This window comes from Mobula hypostoma, chromosome 17 (assembly GCF_963921235.1).
Source record: "Mobula hypostoma chromosome 17, sMobHyp1.1, whole genome shotgun sequence".
NCBI classification, from domain to species: Eukaryota; Metazoa; Chordata; class Chondrichthyes; order Myliobatiformes; family Myliobatidae; genus Mobula; species Mobula hypostoma.
In genome coordinates this window covers 56,111,996-56,132,919 of record NC_086113.1, presented here as the reverse complement: position 1 = coordinate 56,132,919, position 20,924 = coordinate 56,111,996, and the positions used below count along the sequence as shown (strand labels likewise).

The window sequence follows — 20,924 nt, the reverse complement described above, 5'->3', positions numbered from 1 at the left end:
ATAAAACATGAAATCTTCCAAGGGGCAGGGTGAATACTTTTTATAGGCACTGTAAATCTACTGCATTATCAATCTAACACCCCCCCCCCATTTTTCTTACATCCACATCTAAGAGTCTTTTTTAAATGTTCCTTTTGTATCATCTGCCTCTACCGCCATACTAGGCAGTGCATTCCAGACACCCAGCATTCTGTGTAAAAAAAAGAAAAACCTATCTCTGCCATCTCCCCTAAACTTCCCTCCACACCTCTATCAAATTGCCTCTCATCCTCCATCACTCCAATGAGAAAAGCCCTAGATTGCTCAACCTATCCTCATGAGACATGTTCTGTAATCCAGGTAGCGTCCTGATAAACCTCATCTGCATCCTCTTAAAGCTTCCACATCCTTGGTATAATGAGGTGACCAGAACTGAACACAATACTCTGGTCTAACCTGAGTTTTAAGGAGCTGCATCATTATCTTATGGCTCTTGAAGTTAATCACAGCTAGTTATATTAGTTTGTCAATTGAGCCAAGTAGAGAGCAATGTGAATATGTGATTTAAAACTGGGATATTGCCCAGACAAAGAATCTCTCAACCATGAATAGAAAGAGTTTGGTGCAAGTTTTAGCACAACGATAAGAAAATCTGCAGATTCTGTTAATCCAAAGCAACACACACAGAATGCCGGAGGATCAGGATGAAAGGACTCGGCCCAAAATGTTGACTGTACTCTTTTCCGTAGATGTTGCCTGGCCTGCTGAGTTCCTCCAGCATTTTGTGTGTGTTGCTTTGTGCAAATTTTACATGGGCACAACTGTATGAAGAATGGAAAATGGGAGACATGCCAGCAGAGCGTATGAATAGTCAATTGATGGAGGTATAGGCAAAAAAGCAGGAACAGTAGAGGAGATTTATAGCATTGAAAATAGGAGCTCCTGCTAATGGTGAAGCTATATAGTCAGAAATTAATTTCAGTCACATTTGATACTAAGGTAGCAAATGATCATTTTATGGTGACAAGGAAGTGGGTTTGTGATGAGAACAAAAAGCAATTTTCTTGATCTAATTGGGACTATTTTCTAGTCATCCACTACTTGTTATTAGATGGATCAGAAACAATGGAGGAGTCAAGGGGAGTGGTGATGTGATGGGGGAGGGTCAGCATACAAGTGAAATACTTCAGTATGACATCTAAAACTTTGACACACTTCTATAGATGTGTAGTGGGGAGTATATTAGCTGGTTGTATCACAGACTGGTATGAGACCGCCAATGCCCTTGAATGAAAAAGCCTACAAAGAGTAGTGGATATGGCTCAGACAATCACGGGTAAAGCATTCCCAACCATTGAGCACATCTACATGAAACACTTTTGCAGGAAAGCTGCATCCATCATAAGGGACTCCCACCACTCAGGCTCTCTTCTCACTGCTGTCATCAGGAAGATGGTACAGGAGCCTCAGGGCTCACACCACCAGGTTCAGGAACAATTACTACCCCTCAACCATCAGGCTCTTGAACCAAAGGGGATAACTTCACTCAACTTCACTTTCCCCATTATTGGAATGTTCCTATAACCAGTAGACTAACTTTCAAGGACTCTTCATCCCATGTTCTCAATATTCATTGCTGATTGATAGATTTATTTATTATTATTATCTTTTTGTATTTGCAGTTTGTTTTCTTCTACAGCTGAGTGCTTTAGTTAGGTGGTTGTTCGTTGATTCTGTTATGGTTATTCTATAGTTTATTGAGTATGTCCACAAGAAAATGAATCTTGGGGTTGTATGTGGTGACGTATGTGTACTTTGATTATTAAAAATTACTTTGAACTTTGAAATACTACATATTTTCAGATGACATCACCAAAGGGGAGCATGCAGTTGAAGGTAATTTGCATTCAAAGTCAAATCTTTGGACATCTCTTGACAAATGAGAGGAGAATCTATTGCAGATGATACGAATTAGATAATGAAAAACAATACAAGAGCAGTCCCATTGACATAGATTATGAGGAGAGATGGGCAATGGATTGTGTGTTCAGGAATAAAAGGAGGGATTTTTTTTATCAAGGTTACAATCACAAGGGATACAAAGGAAATTACTTGCTGTTCTCTCCAAGGTGCTTTCAATGGGATCGCTGTATTTGTGCCAGGTTCAGCATACACATTTCGCATTTGAAGTGCCAGGAAATCTGAGGGAGTGTACACTTTCCAGTCAGATTTTTTCAAATGTCCATCTATGCAGTGCAGTATTGGGATTAAAATTTAGCAGAAGTGGGGTTTCATGTTGCTGACGTTTAAGATTGAGGCTGTTTTTTTGCAGCTTTAAGAGCATTTTCAGTACTCCAGTAATGCTGAAAATCTGATTGGAGTTATTCAAAGGTAGAATTATGAAAGGATTGTCATCATCTTCGGTTCCTGTTACATTCCTGTTCCTAACCATCAATTCTGAAACTAAATTACACTTTGTTGCAATCATGGTGTTGTACTTGATTTCATTGCTAAGAATGTGTCTTTACTTTGCCTTTCTCTCTCCCTATCCCTCCCCCTTTTGAATCTGCTGTTGAAATCCTTCTCCTTGAGCATTTCCTCCCTGTCTGATTCCTATCTTTGATCTTCTATAAATGCTGCCGATTATATCATAATTTGGAAAAGATCCCAACCAGATGTCACCCATTTCTGCTGATTTGTATTGGCTCCTGGTCCAGTAAATAGTCTTAAATTTTTAATTATTGTTGTCACTTTGCTAATCTCCTCCCCCTTCTCGAGTCCACAAGTCAGAGAGAGAGAGCTGTGTTCAATCAATTTTGATTGCTTGTACGGTGCTGACTTTAATCTAATCCAGCCAATTGTGCCTTCATCCGTCTACATCTACTTTGTTGAATTCCAACATTAAACCTTTTATATTTCTATTCCTTTTTATTGATCTTTAAAACTTCTCTGACTGTCAGCTTTACCCTTAAATAATGTGTGTGTGTTTTTTTTTCCACTCAATAGAGTGATCCACTTTAGGGCATTTTATTATTATAGCAGTGTATAATCCGAATTACTGTTTATTGACAAAGCCTATTGCCTAGTCTTATAAAAAATAACTGAGTTATAATACAAAGGAATTCAGAAATATAAGATGGACAGGGACAAAGTGGAGAAAGTAATAGAATTGGCAAGAAATAACATGATGAAATCATATGTGTCAAAGGAGCAGCAGTGAAAAGATGCAACTACAAGATAGAAATACAGTAAAATTTACTCAGTGTAACGTGTATAAAGCACAAAAATCAACATAATTGGAGAACCCACTCTCAATCTTTCCAATAACTTTAAGTTCCCTGGCTTCAGTTGTCTCATTTTCACCATTGATGTCCAGTCCCTGTACACTTCTGTCCCCCCTCAGGAGGGCCTTAAAGCTGTCTGCTTCTTCCTGGATAACAGACCCAATCACTTCCCCTCCTTCACCACTCATCACCGTCTGGTGGAACTGGTCCTCACCCTCAACAATTTCTCCTTTGGCTGCTCCCACTTCTTTCAGACCCAAGATGTAGCTATGGGCACTCGCATGGGCCCCTGCTGTGCCTGCCTTTTCGTTGGCTACATAGAACAGTCCATGTTCCAAGCCTTCATAGAAAACATAGAAAATAGGTGCAGGAGTAGGCCATTCGGCCCTTTGAGCCTGCACTGCCATTCAGTATGATCATGGCTGATCATCCAACCAGAACCCTGTACCAGTCTTCCCTCCATACCCCTGATCCCTTTCGCCACAAGGGCCATATCTAACTCCCTCTTAAATATAGCCAATGAACCAACATTGCTCCCCAACTCTTCCTGTGCTACATGGATGACTTCATTGGTGCTGCATGCTGAGCTCCTCAATTTCATCAACTTTGCCTCCAACCTCCACCCTGCCCTCAAATTTACTTGATCCCTTTCTGACACCTCTCTCCCCTTTATCGATCTCTCTTTCTCCATATCTAGAGACAGTCTATCTACTGATAACTTTTATAAACCCACTGACTACTTATAGCTATCTGGACTATACCTCTTCCCACCCTGTCAATTGTAAAAATGCCACCCCCTTTTCTCAGATCCTGTCTCTGCTGCATCTGCTCTCAGGATGAGGCTTTTCATTCCAGAACAACTGAGATTTCTCCCTCCTTCAAAGAAAGGGGCTTCCCTTTCTCCACCATCAACACTGCTGTCAGCCACATTTCCTCATTTTGCACACGTCTACCCTCACCCCATCCTCCTGCCACCCCACCAGGGATAGGGTTCCTCTTGTCCTCACCTACCTGCCTCTACATCCAGCACATAATTCTTAGTAACTTCCGCCATCTCTAACAGGTTCCTGCCACCAAGCACATCCTCACCCCCCACCCCCAATTTCCACTTTCTGCAGGGGTTGCTCCCTATGCAACTCCTTTGTTCACTTGACCCTCCCCACTGATATCCCTCCTGGTGCTTATACTTGCAATGAAACAAGTGCCACACCTGCCCCTACAACTCTTCCTCTCAGGGCCCCAAACAGTCCTTCCAGATGATTCACCAGTGAGTCTGTTGGGGGTCATGTATTGTATCTGGTACTCCCAGTTGGCCTCCTGTGTACCAGTGAGACCCGACATAGATTGGGAGACCACTTTGTCAAGTATCTTTGCTCCGTCCATTCTAAAAAGCAGAATTTCCCAGTGGCCACCCATTTCAATTCCACTTCCCATTCCCATTTTGACATGTCAGTCCATGGCCTCCTCTAGTGCCAGGATGAGACCACACTCAGATTGGAGGAGCAACACCCTATATTCCATCCGGGTAGCATCCAAACTGATGGCATGAACATTAATTTCTGGAATGGCTAGTATTTTCCCCCCTCCTGTCCTTTGCCATTCCCCATTCCTGTTTCTCTCTTTCACCTTATCTCCTTATCTGCCTATCGCATCTCTCTGCTGGTCCTCCCCCTTCCCTTCCTTCCATGGTCTTCTGTCCTCTCCTATTAGATTTCCCCTTCTCCAGACCTTTATCTGTTTCACCAATCAACTTCCTAGCTCTCACTTCACCCCTCCCTCTTTCCCGGTTTCACCTATCACCTGCTACCTTGTACTTCTTCCTTCCCTCTCCCCACCTTCTTAGTCTGGCTTTTCCCCTTCCTTTCCAGTCCTGATGAAGGATCTTGACCTGAAATGTCAACTGTTTACTCTTTTCCATAGATGCCGATGGCCTGCTGAGTTCCTGCAGCATTTTGTGTGTGTTGCTTTGGATTTCCAGCATCTGCAGATTTTGTCATGTTTATAATTGCAGAAACATACACAATTATAAATTGGCTAATTATTGTCCACAATTGCACAGGACTGAAAATAACTGTTTGTTCACTTGACATTTTATTTGCAAAATCTGATTAGTAATTGCAGCTGGTAATACTGATCACTTCCGTGCAGATGATGGTAGAGATGTGACAATTTGCATGCTGCAATATAGTTTCATATTTGGGATTTGACTTTGTAAATCTGAAAACTGCAGATGGGCATGTACTTTTAAGACACTTTAAATGAATTGGCAGTATTAAGAATCCTAGACAAACCTGCAGAACATACCTCCAACAAGATAAAGACAGGTGTTGGAAACACCATTGTTTCGAAAATCATGGCTGCAAGGTATGCTAAGCCCCACCCTCTCCATTCTCCAGGCTAGTATGCAGTCATTAGAAAGCAAAATAGAAAACCTCGGAGCAAAATTGCTCTGTCAGAGGGTCACGCGGGACTTCAGTGTATTCTGTTTCACAGACATGGCTCACTCCCAACTTCCCTGATACAGTGCTCCAGCCCTAGGGATTTGCGATCCACCACATGAACCAGATGGTGGTGTCTGCTTTATGATAATTCATTGTGGTGCACAGATGTGGTAACCTTGTTCTGTTCCTGCTCCCCTGACCTGGAACATCCGCAGTGAATTACCTATTGTTGTATCCTCTGTAGTAGTTCTGTGCTGGCAAACTGATTGTAGTGTTCATCTCACCTCAGATTCAGATCCATTTATCACATGCATATCAAAACGTATGGTGAAGTGAGTTATTTGTGTTAACAACCAGTACAAACTAAGGATGTGCTGGGGGCAGTCCTCAAGTGTAGCCACATATTCCGGTATCGACTTAGCATGCCGGTGATGTTCACCAGAGCAACGTAAACAAAAGCAGCAACACAACAGCAAAATAAATGTCCTTTCTCCCTCCTATCCACCCACTCACACATATAGGCAGGCTTCTTTCCCAGGCTGGTCGGCTTCGTGCCTCCAATCTCTAGTGCCTGGCCCAGACTTACAGACTTCATTCCTCCAACTTTCAAACCTGATAACCTAGGGCCTCGATGTCCGGACTTATTGACTTCATTCCTCGACCTTTGGTATTGACCCCAGTACTCGCTGATAATGGTACTTTGATCCCTGCTCCTTAAGTTCCAACTTGCGTAGGCCTCCAACCATGGGATTTGCTGACATGCGGAGGTCATCCCTGGCCCTGACGTAGGAGGACTGACTTCTGGATTTAACAACATCAGGCTTTGACTTCCAGGCTTGCCAGCTTCAGTCTTGTACTTTTGGGCTCTGACCTTCGGTATTGACCCCAGGACTTGCTGATCATGGGACTTTGAACTCCAGACGCACATGATGCTCCAACCCAAGGACTTCTGATCCTGGGACTTGCCGATCTATGGATGTTATCTGTCCTCATCTGCAGAGCCTGTCGATTGCTGGTCGTTGACCGTGGGCATATGTGGTCTTTGTGGCATCCCTGCTGACTCAACACACATCCACCGAGATCACTGGTATTCTGCAGAGGAGCACTCCCATTTTGGTTATGGTCTGGTACAGCAATTCAAATGCACAGGAACGTAAGAAGCTGCAGAGAGTATAGATCACAGGCAGATCCCTGCCCATTATCAGTGGTATCTATAGGAGGCACTGCCCAATAAAGGCAACATCCATCATCCAGGCCTTTGTGTCTTCTCGCAGTTACCATCAAGCAAGAGGTACAGAAGCCTGAAGTCTCACACCACCACGTTCAAGAACAGCTACTTCCTTTCAGTCATTCAGTTCCTGAACCAATCTGCACATCACCACTACAGTTTAGCAATACTTATGACTATTCTGATCACTTTGCACTAAAATTTACTGTTTTATTTTGTTTTTGTTTTCTTGTAAAAATTTGTTTATGAATGCTGCTTATATGATGCTTATGTGCCTGTGATGCTGCTGCAAGTGTTTTTCATAGCACCTGTGCATATGACAATATACTCAAATTTCACTTGTTATATTGACATCAAAACTTACAAAAGCAAAATTAAAATGATGAAATCCTTTACAAAGGATGAAACAATCATTTTCCTCCTATGTAGGATTAGTAAATTAAACAAAGTGTTGGGGCATTGCATTCAAACAGAGCCATCCGTTCTCTGTGCTCACAAGATGAACTGCTTTGGTTCAGAGTGCTCCTCTGCTTCTGAACTTAATGCAAAATAAAGTTGTTGGGGTGACTTGATCTGCCAGCATAAACTTTAAAAGCAAGATGGAAGCTGCTTTACCAATCTTTAAAATAATTATATTTTTTGCAAGAGGAATAAGATTGAATTTCCTGCTTCATGCATTTTTTGCAATATATGCATTTCATATTTATTTTCTCATGGCTCAAGTTCTGTGTTCCAGGTAAGCTGGATGAAGAATATGCTCAGAAAGTGCAAGATATGGAGAACACACAGCAGCAGAAATTGAAGGAGCGGCAGAAGTTTTTTGAAGAGGCCTTTCAGCAGGACCTGGAGCAGTACCTGTCTACAGGATATTTGCAGATAGCACAGAGGAGAGGCAAGATTTTCTATTACTTTGCAATCACAGATAGCTGTTTTGTGGAATAACTTATTTTATGATAAAGCAAGTAGTTATACTATTAGGTGTGTAACTAATAATATAACTTCAAAAGTTTCTGTGCTTATTAGTACTTTGAATATGTATCAATGCATGTTTAACCAATATCTATATTGTATTTTCATCTACATTGCATTTACTAACCTGACTTCAGCCTTTGATTTGGTGTTGGACAAGATGTAAGCTTGGGCCACAACAGTCTTTAGATCAATAAATAAAGTTGATTTTCCTCAGAAAACAAACTATTTTAGGATAGAGGCAATAGAACACAAGGTAGGAACTACAGCAACTTCAATTAAAAGTATAGTTGGTTTCTTTAAATAATCCAGTAAATGGAACACTGTTACATGCAAACTGTGCATATAATTAGGTCTGTATATTATTGATAACATTCCAGGCCTTATTGACAATGGAATAATCACCATCTGGGTATTATACTATTACTGTATGAAACATCACATCTGTAGCATACTTTGATTCCATAATGATTCCTTGGATGATTCCTTTTCTTTTAATCAATCCATAGGGGAAAGCTTAAACAATCAGGTATGTGTTGAGGCTTGGGCAAGGTTGTAAATTGTCCCTGAAGTAATTACACACACTTTTGTTAGTTAGGGAAAGAATTATGTAAATTCAATTTTATTTCAAATACCTTTGAGGGTTCTTGTTTCGGATTGGCAAGGAAAGAACTGATATAGCAATAATGAGATGGTAAAATTTGAAGATTTGAAACCTCCTGCATTTCATACGTGATCTTTTGTAGACAGTACAAAGTTCATATTTGCAAAGTAATACTTGTTTTTTGTTATGTTTACTGGAAGGTTTAAAATGATGCTAGTGAAGCCCAGCAATGACATGCAGGTTGCAAACAAAACAAAAAAATTACAGTATTTAATCACACTTTTCCTTGGATACGATCATTACAAGCAATAGCCTGTAACTCCCCTTTCGGAGTTGAGCTGTTGAACCACCTATACAACTTGGTATTTTTGTGGTGTGAATTGAAGTCTTGAAGGTGCAGGATGGTTGTGGCGTGGTGTGGGCAGGTCAAATCGAGTGACTAGGCCCAAGGCCCAAGAGTGAGGAATGAGCCAATGGTTGGCCATTGCTGGAGAGGACTTGGCCGTGATTCGATGTGGCAGTACCAAGGTGAGGTGAGCAGAGTCGAGATGGTGGGGCCCAGGCCTGGGCCCGAGAGCAGGGAAAGACCCGAAGTTTGATCGATTTAACTGCCAGGCCGAATTGGAAAGGTCAGCTACAGGCTGAGTTAAGGACCGGGCCCAAGAGCATATTGAAGAGACAGGGCCGCGGTCCGAGAGTGACAAAAGACCCAAAGTTTGGATGATTAAATGCCGGGCCAGATTGAAAAGGTCAGTTTGTCAGAGCGGGAGGTGATGGACAGGCCAGTTCATCTTGCTGCTTCGTGAGATTTATTTGTCTCTGCACTGAACTAAGGCTGTGGCCTGCGACTAATAGGCTGAATCGACAGAAGTGAAGTCTGGCTTCGTGGTTGTGGACTTACTTTTGTGAACTTCAGTTCTGAATGCTATTTGCTTACTTTTATTGCTTGCGCGTTTTTTTTTCCTGCAAGTTGACTGTTTGACGTTTTTTTAAAAATGGAATCTATTGGGTTTCTTTGTTTTATGGCTGCCTGTAATGAGACTAATCTCAAGGTTATATATAGTATACATACTTTGATAATAAATGTACTTTGAAGGTCTTGCTTTTCTCTTAGTGGCTTGTTTTTTTTTTAGTAAGTCCTATCACTTAGTGGGTTAGGCCAGGTGCAGGTTGTTACCCTGGAAGAATGGACATTGCTCCCTTTCTGAAAGATCTGTCACTGGGCTGCATGACAAGACTTTTTCTTTAATTTGTGGCTAAGTTATTAGAATATTTTGTACATAGGTGAAATGGCACATTAATAAAATTATTAATCTAAACAATATTCAGAATAAAAATAAGGACAATCTGCCTTTCAGTTAAATCATTCCAAGATTACTTCTAACCAACACATCTGTGCCATTTGCGATTGCCTGTTTCCATCTACAATGGCATGCAGAAGTTTGGGCACCCCGGTCAAAATTTCTATTACTGTGAATAGTTAAGTGAGTAGAAGATGAACTAATCTCCAAAAGTCATAAAGTTAAAGATAAACAACAGGAATTCTGCAGATGCTGGAAATTCAAGCAACACACATCAAAGTTGCTGGTGAATGCAGCAGGCCAGGCAGCATCTCTAGGAGGAGGTACAGTCGACGTTTCAGGCTGACACCCTTCGTCAGGACTAACTGAAGGAAGAGCTAGTAAGAGATTTGAAAGTGGGAGGGGGAGGGGGAGATCCAAAATGATAAGAGAAGACGGGAGGGGGAGGGATGGAGCCAAGAGCTGGACAGGTGATTGGCAAAGGGAATATGAGAGGATCATGGGACAGGAGGTCCAGGGAGAAAGACAAGGTGGAGGGGAACCCAGAGGATGGGCAAGGGGTATAGTGAGAGGGACAGAGGGAGAAAAAGGAGAGTGAGAGAAAGAAGGTGTGTATAAAAATAAATAACGGATGGGGTACAAGGGGGAGGTGGGGCATTAGCGGAAGTTAGAGAAGTCAATGTTCATGCCATCAGGTTGGAGGCTACCCAGACGGAATATAAAGTGTTGTTCCACCAACCTGAGTGTGGCTTCATCTTTACAGTAGAGGAGGCCATGGATAGACATGTCAGAATGGGAATGGGATGTGGAATTAAAATGTGTGGCCTCTAGGAGATCCTGCTTTCTCTGGCGGACAGAATGTAGGTGTTCAGCAAAGCGATCTCCCAGTCTGCGTCGGGTCTCGCCAATATATAGAAGGCCACATCGGGAGCACCGGACGCAGTATATCACCCCAGCCGACTCACAGGTGAAGTGATGCCTCACCTGGAAGGACTGTTTGGGGCCCTGAATAGTGGTAAGGGAGGAAGTGTAAGGGCATGTGTAGCACTTGTTCCGCTTACAAGGATAAGTGCCAGGAGGGAGATCAGTGGGGAGGGATGGGGGGGACGAATGGACAAGGGAGTTGCGTAGGGAGCGATCCCTGTGGAAAGCGGGGGGGGGGAGGGAAAGATGTGCTTAGTGGTGGGATCCCGTTGGAGGTGGCGGAAGTTACGGAGAATAATATGTTGGACCCAGAGGCTGTTGGGGTGGTAGGTGAGGACTAGGGGAACCCTATTCCTAGTGGGGTGGCGGGAGGATGGAGTGAGAGCAGATGTGCGTGAAATGGGGGAGATGCGTTTGAGAGCAGAGTTGATGGTGGAGAAAGGGAAGCCCCTTTCTTTAGAAAAGGAGGACATCTCCCTCGTCCTGGAATGAAAAGCCTCATCCTGAGAGCAGATGCGGCGGAGACAGAGGTATTGCGAGAAGGGGATGGCATTTTTGCAAGAGAAAGGGTGAGAAGAGGAATAGTCCAGATAGCTGTGAGAGTCAGTAGGCTTATAGTAGACATCAGTGGATAAGCTGTCTCCAGAGATAGAGACAGAAAGATCTAGAAAGGGGAGGGAGGTGTCGGAAATGGACCAGGTCAACTTGAGGGCAGGGTGAAAGTTGGAGGCAAAGTTAATAAAGTCAACGAGCTCAGCATGCGTGCAGGAAGCAGCACCAATGCAGTCGTGGATATAGCGAAGGAAAAGTGGGGGGCAGATACCAGAATAGGTACGGAACATAGATTGTTCCACAAAGCCAAAAAAAGGCAGGCATAGCTAGGACCCATACGGGTGCCCATAGCTACACCTTTAGTTTGGAGGGAGGAGCCAAAGGAGAAATTATTAAGAGTAAGGACTAATTCCGCTAGACGGAACAGAGTGGTGGTAGAGGGGAACTGATTAGGTCTGGAATCCAAAAAGAAGCAGAGAGCTTTGAGACCTTCCTGATGGGGGATGGAAGTATATAGGGACTGGACATCCATGGTGAAAATAAAACGGTGGGGGCCAGGGAACTTAAAATTATCGAAAAGTTTAAGAGCATGAGAAGTGTCACGAACATAGGTAGGAAGGGATTGAACAAGCGGGGATAAAACCGTGTCGACCGGGGTGGGGGGGAGGTGTTCAAGTAGGATTAAACTCAGCTGGACATGTCTTTTACAGTTAGGATTGCCAACTTTCTCACTCCCAAATAAGGTACAAAGGTAGCAGTCAAATCCTGGGACACCTTACCCCAGGAAAGACTACCATCACCATGAAGCCTTGCACGGGCACCTGTGTGCGCATGCGTGTACGTGCCGATTTTTTTCCCCCACAAATCGGTTTTGCCTTCATCTTCCCGACTACACTGTACATGCATTATTTCTACTTTATGTAGGCTGTGTATTTATCATATCATTCCTGCTTTTACTATATGTTCGTGTTATTTATTTTCGGTTTTATGTGTTATTTGGTATGACTTGTTAGGTTATTTTTTGGGTCTGGAAACGCTCAAAAATTTTTCTCATATAAATTAATGGTGATTGCTTCTTTGCTTCACGCCATTTCGGCACGAAAGGTTTCATAGGAACGCTCTACCTTAGCGGGGGAAATATGGGACAAACCAATTTAGCCCAATATACGGGATGTTCTGGCAAATACGGGACAGTTGGCAATCCTATGTTCAAGTTCAACAGTGCATGACAGGGAATGAGGAAAGTTGCAGCTGACTCGTATCGTTTCCTCATGGACCAGTAGCACATGCTTTGCGGCCCAGTGGTTGGGGACCACTGCTCTATCAGGTAGAAGTTACAAGAGCTTTTGAGTACAAACCATCATAGAAAATGATTACAAAGTTGTGGGCATGCTTTATTGATGCCAGAGCATGGAGACACTTGTGAGTTGCCCAGCACCTTTCTCATTGATTTAATTTGTCACTCTATTTTCGATGTTTCAGTGTACATGTGACAAATAGTTAATTTATCTCTTTATCATAGTATTTATGTCTTTGCAGCCTTCGCAGTTTATTTGTCTCTGTAACTGCAACACCACATTCTACATTGTTTTCTTTTCAGTACTTCACTGTAATTTTGTATAGCATGATCTATCTGGATGGCATGCGAAGCCCAAGTTTTTCAAAGTAGCTTTTCACATACGTTAATAATAAACCAATATTAAGATCAAATTATATTGCCATTCAGAGCAAATGATGATGAGAAAATGTTACCCTTCATGCAAAAATCTCTTTCAAAATTATGGCTCTTCCAGCACCTCTCTCATGTTGTCTATGGGTCCATTCTTTGCCTCCATTTCTCTTGGATGATCTTCCTTCACAGTTACATCTTTTATCACAATTGAAACATAGAATACCTGGAAGTTGCTAGTTATTATTGGAAGTTGTTAAAATTGGAAATTGTGGCGGGGAGGTGGGCGATGGAAAGTACAAAAGAGAAGATGCTATCTGTTTGCACATTTACTAACTGAATGCTCTGCAGCTTCTGCTGCTGACTTTTCAGGCTGTCTTTGAAAGTTTCTAAAGCAAGGTTAAATTTGTGGTAAGGATGCAAACATGCTGAACCAATGTGTTTGGGCAAACTGAATTCTATTTTACCCTTAATTCAACTTACACTTTGCTAATAGGAAGTTGCAGGAAAAGGACAAGGTCAAAAACATTCCAGAAGTGTCAGCAAGTACAAAAGCTTAGTGGGATGTCACAAACAGAGGTTCTCACTGTTCTACAGTCTTACCCTAACTAGCTGTGTTTGTGGTAGAGTAACTATACCAAGGTGAGCAGAAAGTTAACCACCAATAATCTGAAGATCACACTTAACACAACAAACATCCCAAGTTACCTCACAAAAGGATTATCAAATAAAACTTGACATTGAGCTAATCAGTGAGATACTACAAAAAATGCTAAAGCTGACAGCATAGTTATTAGCTGCGGAGTGATTAAATAAAATGACAAGTAAGGCCAAGACAGGAAGATTGCTGATATCTCTGAAGCTTAAAGGGCTTGAAAAGATGTGCAGCTTGTTGAGGATTTGAAAATCTTGTTTAATATGAACCCAACATAGAATGAGAAAGACAGAAATTAATGGTGGAAATACAATGTAGGCAGCAGAATTTTAGTTCACCTATCAATTAAGGAAGGTAGAAGGATGAAGGACGACATATTTGTTGGAATAATCCAGTGGAAAATAAGGTGTGGATGATGGATTTAAACAGCAGACATTACATACAGTGGCATGCAAAAGTTTAGGCACCCTTGATCAAAATTTCTGTTACTGTGCATAGCTAGGCGAGTAAAAGATGACCTGATTTCCAAAAGGCATGAAGTTAATGATGACACATTTCTTTAATATTTTAAGCTGGATTACTTTTTAATTTCCATCTTTTACAGTTTCAAAATAACAAAAAGTAAAAGAGCCCGAATCAAAAGTTTGGGCACCCTGCATGGTCAGTAGAAACACCCCCTTTGACAAGTATCACAGCCTGTAAACTCTTTCTGTAACCAGCTAAGAGTCTTTCAATCCTTGTTTGATTTTAATATCGTCAATATTAAACCAGTCCGTGGTGCAAAAAAGGTTGGGGACCCCTATGATAGAGAGAGGAGAAGAGAAAATGGGAAGGGTCCTTGATTATGTTGGCTTCTTTCCTGAGTTAGTGGGGAGTGTAAACGAAGGTTACCAGTAAATATAAAGGTTATATTAATATAACCTTGAATAAATATCTCATTTGGGAGCAGATTGATGGTTGCAGCTGGAGCAGTTGAAGTCAAGTGAGACCACCAGAGACACCTCTACTTACTACAGATGAGATACGTGGTAGTGACTGCGGCAGTGTATACTCAAACCAGACAAAGCCTCACTAGTGAGACTTTCTTGAAAGGTCATCCTAAAACAACATCTCTTTACACATTAAGGGGTGCTGGAGGCAGATGCAATAGAAATAACAGAAGGATGTGAAATACGCCCAACAACTGTCAATTGCTTTACTAACTTCAGAATATCATTTGTTTGTAGATTGAATTTTAACATTTGTATCGTGAATGGCAATTGATCTTGTAAGTAAGGATATCAAACGTATACAATTTACCAAGTGGTCAATATCTGTAACCAATAAGCCAATTCTGTATAAAAATAGTAGTTTTCTGTTCTGAGTTCAGAGCGGTGAGGTGACAGGGGCCATGCAGTTCTCCCTATACATAAATAAAATAAATTATGTGTGAGTCATAAGAGTGCATGCGTTCTGGGCCCAGTTATTTTATTTTATTATTGGCGACGACAGTTACTTGGAGATGCTTACCCTTGACTTCATTAAACGGGAGAAAGGAATTCAACCCCGGCAGCCGATCAGTTCTAAATTCTAGGCTGCTTGAGCAAGAGATAGAGTCTGCTGCTGGGATGTGGAGTAGTCGAGGTAAGCCAACACCATAGTTAAAACGTAGGAGAGCTGAATCTTTAAAAGAAAATGTTTGCCATGGTCCGGCTTGGGTTCCACACAAAGTACTGGAAAATTCAGTAGGTGTGTTGCTTAAAAAAAAAGAAATCTGTATGTGTCTGCATGCATGTGTGTGCCCTGATTGTGTATGCATGAAAGATAGTGTGGAAGTCCCCTGTCCTGGACCTCTAAAGGACTCCAGTACCACACATGTTTGTACCAAAAAGACTTAATATTGTCTGGGTGGAACGGACTAAGTGAGTGTCTGCAGATATTTTGTTAGGGAAAGAAAATTTTGGGAAGGCCTGTCATTGTTGAATGTAGATGTGAAATGCAGAAACGGATTGATGAATCCTTTTACAAAAAAAGCAGAGAAACTGAGCAAACATTAAAGAAGGAAAAACGCAGAACACACAAATAAAGTATAAAGCTACCTCAGTGTTTGAAAAGAAACAATCAGCACCAGGGTCTGAGGATGAACTAGATGCTGTACCCCTGCCTTCCCCAGGCACGGTTTCAACACCAACACCAATTGGTGCCTCTTGATTACTCAGTGAGGCTGGCATCAGCCGGTGCCCTGCCACAGGCATTGGTTCCTAATAGCAATATGGGAGAAGGGAGTCACAGGGGTTGATCAAAATGTTGATTGGGACAGCATGGTGTGTAGTGGATGGGAAACATTGACCAAGATGGCTTGCAACTTAGACAGCATCCTCTTTTTAGACACCACCGTGAGAGAGTCTAGTTCCATCCCCACAACATCACTGGCCTTATGAATGAGTTTGTTGATTCTGTTGGTGTCTGCCACCCTCAGCCTGCTGCCCCAGCACACAACAGCAAACATGATAGCACTGGCCACCACAGACTCGTAGAACATCCTCAGCATCGTCCGGCAGATGTTAAAGGACCTCAGTCTCCTCAGGAAACAGAGGCGGCTCTGGCCCTTCTTGTAGACAGCCTCAGTGTTCTTTGACCAGTCCAGTTTATTGTCAATTCGTATCCCCAGATGTTTGTAATCCTCCACCATGTCCACACTGACCCCCGGATGGAAACAGGGGTCACCGGTACCTTAGCTCTCCTCAGGTCTACCACCAGCTCCTTAGTCTTTTTCACATTAAGCTGCAGATAATTCTGCTCTAAAAGTTACCACAGAGCTTAAACGAATGGAGATTCTGCTGCAGACTTATCAAAAAACTTTACAGGAACATACTACTCAGATTCAAGAACATGAAGATGCTTTAACCAGACTGGATACTACACTACGCCGGATAATGTTGAAAACGCCGGTTTCGAGTAAAAACGACAGGTGTCCACACTAAGCGTTTTTCAAACTATCTCTGTCCACATTAGACGGATATTTGAGCAAATCTCCTCCTACTGGGCATGCGCAGGACACACACAAAACAAGTGAAGAGGAAACGGTATACTTGGTGCGTGTTTGTCCAGTTACAGAGTAGAAAAACTTAAAAGGAATTGCTATTGGCTCTCGCGCAGGAGGACTTAAAACTAAAAAAAAATACTGGAGCGTATAGAGGCAACCAACAGGGAGTTCATGGACAGTATGACCCGGCTGACGACGAACATTGAAAAACTGACTCTGTTGCATTGATAAAGCACCTTGTTAAATGTATAAAACATGTCTGCATCAGTGTTATCTTGTATTTCCATATAATGTTACATTAGGCTGTTGCACATCTATTGTCAGAGAAGTACTTTCATAAATAGGTAAACCACCTTTATAGAAGCAAGGACAGAAAACAGGGCAAAGTGAGTATACTTATTTATTCAGTAAGCTATGGGTCAAAGTGTTCGGTGAGTACATTTCTAACTCTTCTGGCTTCAGTCTCGTTGCCGTCTGTTCTGAAATTGTTAGGTTCTGCGAAGTGCAGTATCAAATATCTCTGTGATGATTGTACACTGTGGTATCAATTGTTTGGCGACAATAAAGTAGTAATAATAATAATAAGACTAATAAAAAGAAAACAATGAATTGCGGCTCTGCCGCCATCTGTTCCGGCACATCATGACAACGGTTTTAAAAAACTCCAGTTACCCTGTACACACTGCAACAGATTAGGCGTTTTCAGATTTATTTACTCTGGAGACTGTTTCTGAAATTCTCCGTTTTCAGAGGATGAAAATGCCATTTCAGTGTGGACAGAAGGTAAAAACGAAGAGAAAAAGCTTTGTTTTCAAAATTATCCAGCGTAGTGTGGACATAGCCTAAGACGGACGAATTGGAAAAGTTCGGAGATAAACGATCGAAAATCATTGAATCTTTAAGACAAAAGATTGTCGCTTTGGAGAATAGATCAAAAGAAGGGACAATATACGAATTTTGGGTCTTCCTGAGTTGGTCGAAGGCAAGCAACCTTACAGAATTTTTTTGCAAATCTGTTGGCTCATTTGTTTTCTGATGTTTTAGATACTCCACCAAGAATAGATTGGGCACACCGAGTCCCACTGTTTAGACCTGCTTCTCAACAAAAACCTTGACCTGTGATAATTGCTTTTCATGACTTCCAAACTAGGATTTCCATGCTTCGACAATCTCATCGGTTAGGTATGATTAACTTTGAAGATTATAAGATAAGGCTGGTGGAAGATTATTTGCCTGAGGGACTAAATGAACGTTTTAAGTATAAAAAGGTCATGGCGGAGTTATATAACAAAGGCTATAAACCTTCACTAAATTACCCTGCTCGCCTCAGGATCATTTTGGAAAATGGATCTCCTAAGTGGTTTCTTTCGATTGAGGAAGTGCACGATTTTCTTCAGGCCAAATCAAGCCCAGAAGACTAATTGTTTAATACTGTATCATATAAATTACGCTTCCTTAGCTTGACTGATTCTTTGTTGTCGGAAGTTTGCAATCTAATGGTTTAGTACGTCTTTTTTTTGAATAATTCTCTCTTCTATTCTCGTATACTCTTGTAATTAGTTTCTGTTCTTATCGTATTTTCTTCGCTGAGTTAAATTTTTTTCAACATGATGTTTTGAACGCTTCTTTAGCTCTTCTGAATAATATTTAGTCTATCAACTCCAGAAGTTTAAATGTTTATTTCTGCTTCATATAACCTTGTCCCCTCAGTTTGATCAATTCGTTGCAATTGTGCAGTTTATTTGTTTATTACTTCTTTCTTTGAACAATTCTTTTTTTTGATATATTTTCATAAATAATTCTTCTTTTTCTTCTCATTTTTTAAATTTTTTTCTGTTTAGGAAATTAATAGATTTAACTTCAGTAAGTTTTCTTTGTAATTTTTGCTTGCAAAAATTATGTTTTGATTTTTTTTAGTCCTTTTGAATGTTATTTAATCTAGGTTGGAATTCATTCTGTACTAATCTTTTCTTCTCTTGGAGCTCTGCCAGTAGGATGTCGGGGGTGGGATTTCGCCCTCTCTTGGGTGATTTTTTCCTTTGGGAGGGGGGTGGACGGGAGTGGGCTTTTTTTTTTTCTTTTTATCAGCTGTTTGGTTATCCCTGCCTCATCTATTGCTTGGTTAAGTATTTTGAATTTTAAGGTTTAGATTTTTGGTATATTCCAATGGTTTATATGTTTAACCTCTGTTTTAAACATAGTTACATGGTGTACAATATTAATTTTCTTAGTCTAAATGTGAAAGGTTTAAACCACCCTGTGAAACACAATAAGATTTTTACCTATATTAAGAAATTGAATGCCTCAATTATTTTTTTTTACAAGAGGCACATGTTCACAGATCTAGCTGTGGGTGTTTGTTCAAACATTGGACTGGTCTAGTTTTCATTCTTCCTTTCAAGCCAAGGCCAGAGGTACTTCAATTTTGATTGACAATTCAGTTGCTTTTGTTCAACATGATGTAATGTCTGACCCCAATGGGCAGTTCATTATAATCTCAGGGAAATTAGATAACAAACTAATGTTTTTTACTAATCCCTATGCTCCGAATATAGATGCTTTTCTGAACTTTTTTTTTCTTTTTTACCAGACTTAAATTTGTACTCTTTAATTTTGGGAGGTGATTTTAATTGCTGTTTTGACCCTGTTTTAGACTGTTTATCTTCGAAACAATTGAATATTAGTAGATCTGCCTCCTATATCCAGTCTTTTCTAATGAAATGTGACATTATTGATGTTTGGTGATTTTTACACCCAACAAGTAGAGAATATTCTTTTTTTTCTCATGTTCATCATACCTATTCCAGGATTGATTTTTTTTTTTGTCGATAGTCATTTGATACCCTTTGTTCGATCCTGTGATTATAAAGAAATTGCTATTTCAGATCATGCCCCTATCTTTAAATCTTCCAGGGATTTCTCGATCAGACAGATTTTGGCATTTTAATCCAATTTTACTATCGGATAAGGCTTTTTTTTTTACAATTTTTAGTGAGTCAAATTACTTTTTTCTTTGAAGAGAATATGCTAGATGGCACTTCTAGCCTTATTATTTAGGATACTTTCAAGGCTTATATTAGAGGCCAAATTATTTCCTATACAGCAAGTATTAAGGAAAAAGCTAATAAGGAGAGAACTGATTTAGCCAATCAGCTGAAACATTTAGATCAAAAATATGCTTCTGATCCAGATTCCGTTGTGTAGAAGTTAAAACTTTGTTGCTTAAATGGAAAGATGCCACTCTGCCTAATCGTGCCCATTGGTTGATTGATGTTATGTCATGTTTAAATCTAGAGATTTAAAGACTACGTTTTTTCAAATTTTGGAAGGGACAACAATTTCATTCGAACTCCAATGCTAAGATTCGAGGCGTCTCTATTTTTATAGACTCCTCAGTTACTTTTATACAACAGGATATTATCTCTGATCCGAATGGTAGATTTTTATTGGTTAGTGGTTTATTATTTAATAAAAAAGTAGTTTTGGTTAATGTTTATGCTCCTAATATGGATTGTCCGGAATTTTATAAATCATTGTTTGATCAGTTTCCGAATTTGAACGAGTTTTCATTGATTTGGGGCGGAGATCTTAATACCTGTTTATCTCCAGCTTTGGACCGTTCGGCTCCTTTACGGACTTTACCTAATAAATCTGCAAATTTGATTAATTTTTTCCTTTCTGATTCTGGGTCGACGGACATTTGGCGTTTTCTGCATCCTCAGGAAAAAGATTTTTCCTTCTTTTCACATGTTCATCATTCCTATTCAAGAATTGATTATTTTTTCATTGATTCTCGTCTCATTCCTTCAGTGATTAAATGTGATTATGATTCTATAACCATTTCGGATCATGCTCCACTTAAGCTTTCTATTAAAATTATGGCCAATATACCAAACAATAGACAATGGCGTTTTAATTCGCTGTTGCTTCAGGACTCGGACTTTGTTAATTTTATGAATGAACAGATTGAGCTTTTTTTTACAATTAACCATACAGAAGATATTTCGGTTAACACTCTTTGGGACACTTTTAAAGCCTATATTCGGGGTCAGATTATTTCGTATTCCGTTGCTTTGAGGAAGAAACAGAAGCAGGAGGAGATGGTAATTGTGGACAAGATTAAAGAAATTGATAAGAAATATGTTATGGCTCCTTCTGAGGAGCTATACAAACAAAGAACTGAACTTCAAATGGAACACAGTTTACTACTCTCGTCCTCGATTGTAAACCAATTAAAGAAAACAAGAAGTGATTTTTATGTTCACAGTGATAAAATTGGCAAGCTGCTGGCTA

At 40.7% G+C, this 20,924-nt stretch overlaps 1 protein-coding gene across 1 annotated transcript in view; it reads left to right on the top strand.

Annotated features, from left to right (window-relative positions):
* LOC134358047 (dysbindin-like) overlaps positions 1-20,924 on the top strand; it is a 259,942-nt gene that overhangs the window by 216,922 nt on the left and 22,096 nt on the right. Inside the window, exon 8 of the mRNA XM_063069932.1 lies at positions 7,669-7,824. Within this exon, the coding sequence (XP_062926002.1) occupies positions 7,669-7,824 (156 nt within the window). The remainder of the gene's footprint in view (positions 1-7,668; positions 7,825-20,924) is intronic.